At 48.2% G+C, this 8,871-nt stretch overlaps 1 protein-coding gene across 1 annotated transcript; it reads right to left on the reverse strand.

The window, feature by feature from the left end:
• Positions 1-578: 578 nt before the first annotated feature.
• LOC119109847 (uncharacterized) lies at positions 579-4,466 on the reverse strand. Its single transcript, XM_037233600.1, has 3 exons — positions 4,291-4,466; positions 3,859-3,916; positions 579-2,025 (listed from the first exon to the last, which is right to left on the reverse strand). The coding sequence occupies exons 1-3, from the start codon at positions 4,464-4,466 to the stop codon at positions 1,876-1,878; spliced, it is 384 nt and encodes a 127-aa protein (XP_037089495.1). The 3' UTR covers positions 579-1,875.
• Between the last annotated feature and the right edge of the window lie 4,405 nt (positions 4,467-8,871).

Raw genomic sequence — 8,871 nt, forward strand, 5'->3', positions numbered from 1 at the left:
CATTACATCTTCCGTACACACAGATGCAGTAGCGGATGAGTGAGATGACTTGACCCTGGACTAGAGTAATGAGTGTGGCCTGAGGCAGACTATGCCGGCTGTCCGATGAGAACGCCAGTGCATCGCCGCACGACGTCATCAGTGTGCGCAGTGAACGTCATGCACTGGTCCAATACAACATCCAGGTTTCGAACGGAAGGAGGGCTGGCTACAGTGGCGCCCATAGATTTGATACTAGTCGGTGGCAGGTTCCGAAGATTTCGACGCGTGCCGAGGACTGTCAGCCGTGTTTTTTTTGTGCGTTAAATTGCATTCCGTTTTTGCCAAACCATTTGGACAGGTGTGAAAGACGCTGCTCCATGGATGTGATCAGCGTACCAATGTCATCGGGCCTCCCACTCACTAAAGCCTGCGTGTCGTCCGCGCACTGCACAATGCATGCGTCATGAGCGTACAGCGGCATATCATTAGCATAAATGCTGTGCAGCAGCGGGCCGAGCGCTTAGCCCTGGTAGGTTCCGATCGGGTTGTGCAATGCCGCCGACAGAGAGGAGGCGCCACCTGGGTTCTGGACGAGAACCTGCTGAATGTATTTTTGGAGGTACCTCGCAAACCAACGTACATCAACATTGTACAGCTGGAGCTTTTTAAGAAGTCCATCGCGTGGAACAATATCAAAGCACTTGGATTGGTCCAGTAGGCATAACAAGGTGATTTCCCTTTGATCCATGACCTCAAAAACTTTGTCAGTTACCGTGAGAAGCGCCGTGTCAGTGGGGTGATATGATCTAAAACCATGTTGACTAGACGAGAACAGGTGATGAGAGGTAAAATATGCAAACATCTGCTCGTAAACTACACGTTTGGTAACCTTAGCAATAGTCGGTAAAATTGAGATAGGCCTGTAATTAGAAACCTCAGTGGATTTTGGCGTCTTTTGGATAGGATGTGCTATTGTCAGCTTCCACGAGTCGGGAACTACATGGGCTGTCAGGCTTGAATTGACAATATGGGCGATCACGGGACAAATGGCGTCTACACACAGTTTGAAAAACCGGATACACAATCCGTCTGCTCCGCACGACGTACCGTTACGCACGCGGGCTATGACACATCGCAGTTGCTCCGGCGCAACGGGCGATACCCGGAACCGGCCGGTAGCCACGCGCGGCAGGCGTACCGCCAGCTCCGGCCCTGAGGAGTCCACCTGGCGGACGGTCGCGGTACTAATGCTGGCGAAGTACCGGTTGATGTCGTCCGCGTCCGCATCAGGTGTGGACCTGGTTGGCTGCTTAGATGAGACGACAGGCTGCACACTGCGCCACATCGAGCTCGGCCCACCCTCCCGTATACGCCTGTTAATCTCCTCCCGTGTGTCACGACGCACTGCCGACCTGACCTGCCGGCTTAGGCATGTTCAATAATCCGATTAATAGCAATGCGCACTGTCACCATACTACCGCAAAAGACATGCGCTCGCGTTCGTGGCGCATGCATTGCGTAGCAGTGCGCGTTATCACTACAACGCAGCCCAATCAGAAACAAAAGCATGCGCTTCACATATTTTTATCTGTGATTTCTTCCGCACGAAAATGGAACGTGAGCATGTCAAGCATATCCAACACGTGACCAAAGTCTCCGGTTCATTGCGCGCTGTGTAAAATCCATCCCACTTCCAACGTTCAATGGAAGCAGAAAGTACTGAAACAGCACCAGTATGGCGACACAATTTACTCTGAGTTGAACTCTCATCCTTTTCTGTCTGGCTGGGATGCCACGGTGCTCCACGCCTGCCCGCCCGCTCACTCCGGGTTCCACGTGTGTTCATGGTGTCTTGTACCGTATGTCGTGTTCTTCCAAGTCATATCCAGGAGGTCATCGTCTCGGGCAGCAGATGAGTCGATGCTGGCCACCGAAGTCGATATCCGGGTAGCAATGCGTGTTAAGCCGACAGTGGAAGTTCTCTGGGCAGTTGTCCGGGCAGCGGCCGCTGACCATACTCAGGGTGGCCAGCAGCAGCATCAGCTGTGGCACAGAGCAACGGCCGGTACAGCACGCCACACCGCCGCACGCGGGCGTAGCAGCCGCGGCCGGTACACGGTGCTGATGACAGGGGTGCACAACAGCTCGCGATGCTTGACGATGGCACCAGTGAGAATCAGACGTGGAGAGTGGCAACAGACGTGACGTGTCGCTTCCCAGGGTCGTCGTAAGAGGTCTGTAAATTGCGTTACGCGTGGAGGTGGAAAGGGTGCTTCGATGGTGCTTAGCGGTAGAGTAACCAGGCAGGGAGGGCAAGGGCTTGGACAGCCCAACGTTACACTGTGGTATGGGGACAACCAACGCTAAAATATTTAAAGTTAATTAAAAGTTTAAAGCCAAATACCGTTAGCTTTCTCCATAGCAAAAAACACGCCGGTCATTTCTTTCGCGTCGTTAGCTTAATAGGGGGCTAAGCGGACGCTAGCTTAATGGGGGGCTAAGCGGACGCTAGCTCAGGAGGGCGCTAAGCGGACGCTAGCTTAATAGGGGGCCGAGCGGACGTTAGCTCAATAGGGGGACAAGCGGACGCTAGCTTAATAGGGGGCAAAGTGGACGTTACTTTCTTGAGGCACTACGCTTAAATGGAGTATGCAGCCTTGTGTATACTTTTCATCTACTGTTAGATCGGACGTGCCTCATCTGGCTGGTAGTGCCCGATGTCTTACAAGCCTTCTGAACTGCTGAGAATTTCAATTTGAAAGAGGGATTCCTAAGAATCCTGGGTTTCTGGGTAGGGGATCCTGTGGTAGAGCGCTCTTTGGGCTCCAGGCTAATCACTATGAAATTAAAACATTTAATCTGCCTCGTTTTTTACAATGAATATGTTCCGTGATGAATTCAGCGCACTAATTTGACAAAGTGATTCTGTACTAAACGCGATGAGAGCTTGAAACACTCTTTTTAAGGAAAGCGATAAGCAAGGATGAGGATGTTATGCTGTGAGTTCAACGAAATTTTATGCTACGATTTTTGTCTCCCTCCAGTGGCGTTTAAAACAGTGGCTCTTTTCGAAGTGAAGTTTGACTTCGGGAAACAGAATATCACATGGTTTATAGTGACGCACTGATCCAAGCTTCAGCCAGTGTGCTTCAAAGTAAATGGCCCTACCCGCCCCACTATGTCAATCACAACCGTTCAGTTGTGCTGACGTCATTCATACCAGTAGGGGTGTCACTTTTAAACCTGCATGCCCGCAATGTGCGGGTGAAACAGCTCAACAGTGGTACATCTAACCCATAACAGCTGCCAGCGGCCCTCAGCAGATTCCGCCTTCGTCAAGACGACGACGGTCGCGACAGCTGCAGATGTGGAGGTGTCGGGAATACACCCTCGGACTTCCACGAAAGGAGAAAGTTTAGTGCTGTTACAAAGCCTTGACGGCATGCATTGGACTTGGAAGTACTTGAAATTCATATTCTTTTTAATCTTGATGGTGTTGCGGCGGCACTACCCGACACTTTTCTTAGAACTAAATGGTCTCTGAGGTTTCACCAGAGAATATTTTTGAAAGAGCCCGAAAGATGAGTCGCTCCCTTCAACGTGGCGTACCCGGGGGAGGGGTTGGGGTACCCAGCATGACCAGTGCGTGAACAGGGGAGGGAGGGTTGTAACTAACCAAAAATGTTTTATGTGATTTATGTACGGGTCCTGACCTCTCTTACCGTGATGAGAATATATTTGATAAGATTTCGGCGCGAAGAACTTACCCTTGCAAACTCTTAAACAGAATCGGTACAACAGATCATCTCGAGTTTACCGAACATCTACACTGAAATCGAACATAGGAGGACCTTGCAGAAAGATGTGTGCACTCACAATAGTGAAAATGGTCGACATTGAAGGCTCGAAGCGCGTCACTGTGCTGTGGCAACACCTGAAAATACATCGATTTGTCAGGGCTGATCGCCACACATCTGCATATATCGCGCATATATCAGTTAGATGCTTGCATCCTAATTTACTCTGGTGTATAGCAGATTCATCCACATTTACACTAATGACTTGTTAGTTTCCAAAGAGTGACAGCATTGCTGATATTATGATAGCATTTCTCAATGCTGTCAAAACATCACACATGGCCAACGATGACAACTGTCATCTAATATAGCGTGTATTTCACCACCCTTCTTCCACAACTGTTTCTTGTCGGCAAACTCCCCCCCCCCCCCAGTTTTATCGTTGCCCTCCTTCGGGGCGCACGCCGCCTGAACCACGACTGGAGTGCAGAGAAGGGCGTGTCGAACTCACCGGTCACGAGCCAGGTGCTTGGCGGTGGCGATTGCTGAGAGAATGGAGGCGCGCCGCGGTGTGCCGCGGAGCAGGTGCACTATGACCTTTATAGGCTTCGGACGAAAGGTGACCCCTAGCTGCGCTGTTGCTCTTCCCAGAATGAGGCACTGCCCTTTCACCCCTGCTTTCAACATTCGGAAATGCCTCCGCAGACGCTGCAAATGATTCCGTCCGGCAATGGAAATAAATGGCAGGTGGCGGCGGCGGCGGCGGCGGCGGCGGCGGCGACAGTTAGCTGGCGTCGGTGGGGCGCACCAACTGCGCCAGCTCGGTGGGCCCACCGCGCGTTGGTAAAGCGCGTTGGTGAACAGCTACCGCTGGCTTCCGTCGAACTGAGCCGACCAGAACCAGACAGGCTGGCAAGGCAGCTGGCGGTCATGCTCCTGCAACGAGAGGTACGCCGACCGTTGAAAGCTGGCGAGAGCGCACACCACCCTACATCTCAGTATAGCTTACTTAACATGCGTGTCTTCTTTGAAGTCGCTCGCAAAGTAGCTGGTTCATTGCCAATGCAGTGAGTCAACAGGTCTTTGCATGCATATGTTCAGAGGAGGGTCAGCAAATAAATGCACGGAGCAGGGAGACAAGAAAGTTTCAAAAGACCAGAGACCATTTACCAGAGTGGTCGTGCTTTTCATAGCAATGGAATGCTAGCCTTCCAAAATTTACCAGTTCACGATGCTAGTTACATTGCCTTTTACAGCACACACTTAGCACCAGTCCGATCCTTGGGCATGACATCACTTGCACACATTAGTTTCTATAAGTAACAGAAGGTAGAGCATGTACGTATAGAATATCACTTGCTCGGTCTGGAACAGATCCAAGTTATGTTTGTTCGATATGGAGGACAGACTTTCTCTTTGAACAAAATTGGTGGGTATCAAACATTGGCAAGTAATGTCTCAGAGTCTCATTACCGTCAGATAGTTTGATCATTTACTCCTTGATGCAGAGCAAGTAGCAGATTCATGCGGATATTCAGAAAAAAATAGTACATAAGCACCAAGCACCATCACTGGGCATGCTAGGGCAGCCAGAAGGCAGGAAATGGAGGGCAGGTACCAAAGGAACAACACAAGACAGTTTAGCGATCGGGCGAGATGGGAGAGGACAAGGATGGGTAGGGCAAAGAAGATTGCAGCACAGGGCAGGAGATTATAGGGTAGAACAGCAGTCATCATTGGGACTTTATGGCGCACTCAGCCGCTGAGTCCAGATGACGTCACGTGCCTCTCACCCTGGCAGGAACCGAACTCTGTACCTCTGGTTCGCCAGACGTGTAGTGGTTAACGCAGACGCGTTAACTACCGCAACATCGGTACCCTGGGGGTAGAAAGGCAGACAGGATAAGTCAAGATAGGGATGGAGATGACATTACGGCACAGGACAGAAAAAAGGGGTAGCACAATACAGCACAGCACATAACGGGGACAGGCAAAAGGAAATTTGTCCAAAATCATCCAGACGAGATGTGTCTGTCATTCTTACCCCAATAACAACATGAATCTCGGCTCTTTTACTCTCCCCTGCCTCCTCCTTCCACCCAGCACTGGCCAGTGTCATCGTCATCAGTGCACATAAACCACCCCCCCCCCCCCCCCCCCGTATTCCAAGGATGCGGAACTGGCCAGCGTCATCGTCATCGGTGCACATAACCCCCCCCCCCCCGTATTCCAAGGATGCGGAACTGGCCAGTGTCATCGTCATCGGTGCACATAACCCCCCCCCCCCCCCGTATTCCAAGGATGCGGAACTCTACGTCAACATCTTTCTTAGTTTAAGCCAGAGTTAGTCATCACTTGCGTTCTCGCTTTCAAGTTGCTGGCCACGTTCGTTTCAATTTATTAGTTAATCACATCACACACAATCAGAATCATCACAAGAAGACGAGGCGCACAATGACCGACCGCTCAAAATATCTGGCAGCCATCTCCAGCCACATCTGATACATCATCGCAGTCTATCATGCATGCGAGCACATCATTCCAAATAATTGCTCACACATAACAATATCTACAGCACAGTCAGCATCAGACCCTCGGTGCCTAGTTTTCGTACGCTTGTTTTGGAACGAGCTCCACTGCGACTTCCCACCACGATATCACACGCAACACGGTATTCATCGCGACCGGTGCGTGCAGGGGAGACATGAATGCCTGCATGTAGGTGTAAATGTGTGATGTGTGTGGTTGTGGTCTGAAAGCATGTATGTTAGAGAATGCGCGCATATCTGCTCAAGTTGTGTGTTGTGCGGTAAACGCGCGCACTCTGCACCATAACTCTATGGTTGTGGGGTTTTGGACATGCCTCGCAATATGAGCCCCACTCTTCCCCACTTGTTAAAGGTATTCGTTTCTTTCGGCGGAACAGCGCTCTTTATGCTTCAAGTTTCAGCAGGTTTAGGAAATGTCCTATCTGTAGCAATAATTTCCTCAGATGCGCCTTGAAAATCGCGATTTTCGCTCATGTTATACTGATAATTTTAATGCTACTCTTACTTTGTAAGTTGGGGAATATCCACTTGCTTTTGTCGAATTTTAGTGTTATGTTGAATTCTTCGACTTTTTTGGTGATGCCTCTGAGCAATTCCTGGGTTCTTCAACAATCCCGATATAAATGTGTTAATGTTTTAACTGTATGGGAGCAAACTGTGCAGTAACTACTTTTTGATCGACCAATTCCGTGCAGAGAGATCCGCTGGGATTATTCTGTTGATCATGCGGGAATAAAGGATTGAATGGACGTGCTCTTTGTTTCACCAATCTGGTAAGACACTATTGGGTACAATATTGATCCCCTATGTTTGGAGTTTTTGATCGTTTGCGGAAGGTTTCTGAGAAGAGATTCGTAGCACAGGAATGCCATTGAACTGTTATAAGTCTCTCTTATCTCCTGTCTTGAGTCCAGTTCCCCAGATAAAGGGTTAATGGCCTATATCGTTCCAGCCGATAACTATGGTGCTGTTAAATTTAGTCAGATCCGAAAACCATAATTTTCCTAGACAGAAGCTGATGCTTTTCTGAGTTGTATATTGAGCGAAATTCTAACCACACTTAAAGCACATTCTTCCAAAAGACTTTGAAATCTCGTAATGACATATTTCAGTTTTGTTGGTCGATAGGTCACAAGGTCTTCAACAGAGATAGCTTTCACCCTGATTAGTCTCAGTCAATCATGCTGAGGGCAAAGAAGTCTTTGGATCTACCATATTTTTAAGTCTTTTATAAAGCGGTTAATATCCACCATATCCAGACCGTATATAATATCCGCCATATTCACCATATTCTAATGCGATATCTCTTTCCCCATCAGTGGCATCTTCAATTCAAGGTTTTCTAGGCGATGTTCGCGTTGTTTTTTTTTAATGTAATGCCGAGCACTTTTAATTCTTCAACAAATTTAATTCCTCCTGCATTTATTCGTGACGTTTCAGTGCCAATCCCGATTTGGAGGCATGTGTTTTGTTAGCATTCAACTTGAGGCCGGAAACGGAGGAAAAGTTCGTTATTTCTTCTACGTTCTGTTCAGTGACACGTTATCTGTTTTGTATAACACCATTAAATCGTCCGCATACTGTGAAACCCGAAATTCTTGGCCATGTAGTGTTCGGATTCCGCACTGTAGCTGTGATTTTACGATTTAGTTTGCTAGGGGTTCCACGACGAGACTAAAGAAGTAGAGAGACGCTGGATCTCCTTGCCCATGCCGCATGCATAAACTTTCTCGCGCCGGTGCATGGTATGCATTATTTATCACAGTATGCATTTAAGTTTTCGCGCGTCATATGCATAAAGTTTTCACAGTATTTTCCCTAGTTATACTGGTCCAGGGTTTTAGATAAAAAGTTCCAAGATATCGTTTCAAATGCGGCTTCGAAATCAGCTGCTACTATCAAACATGTTCAAAGTTCACTGAATTCATAATATCGTGCGTTTGTCTAGCGTTATTTTCAATGAAACGCACTTTCATATATGCTGATTGAGTGGGAGAAATAAGGTCGTTCATAACACCTTTTGGACCTGTTTGCAATAACCGCAGAGTTTTACGAAACACACCCTTGTCACGTTAGAGCGGCATCACCAATGTTGTGACGTATTGTGGCATGTACTAGACACACTCGACCAACGTGAGGTTTACCCGAACCCTCCGCCGATTTTTGAGAGAACGAACATTTATTTTTACATTAATTTATTACGCGGTTCACTAGCTTGCTCTTTCCCTGTTTTTTTTTTTTGTCTGTTATCTGTCGACAGCACCTACTTCTTCACGAATGCCACTTCTGTGTTTAATGTATACGTATCATGCTTTCCAATTCCGTATATACCGCAGTAGCTGTCTTGGTGAACGGTAAAAACGTTCCCTAATTTGGTAGCTTCGCAGCGCTTTCTCCCAGAAGTGACAGCTTTGTATCTAATGGAACAAATAAGCTGGCAACAGAACACTGCAACAGCTGATCTTTCGGCAAAAGCGCCACGTGGTATCACAATGAATAAACAAAAACTGCAAAGAAAAATGGTTGGGAACGAAGTCGAGTAT

This window comes from Pollicipes pollicipes, unplaced genomic scaffold (assembly GCF_011947565.3).
Source record: "Pollicipes pollicipes isolate AB1234 unplaced genomic scaffold, Ppol_2.1 Scaffold_7231;HRSCAF=8579_pilon_pilon_pilon, whole genome shotgun sequence".
In the NCBI taxonomy this organism is placed as follows: Eukaryota; Metazoa; Arthropoda; class Thecostraca; order Pollicipedomorpha; family Pollicipedidae; genus Pollicipes; species Pollicipes pollicipes.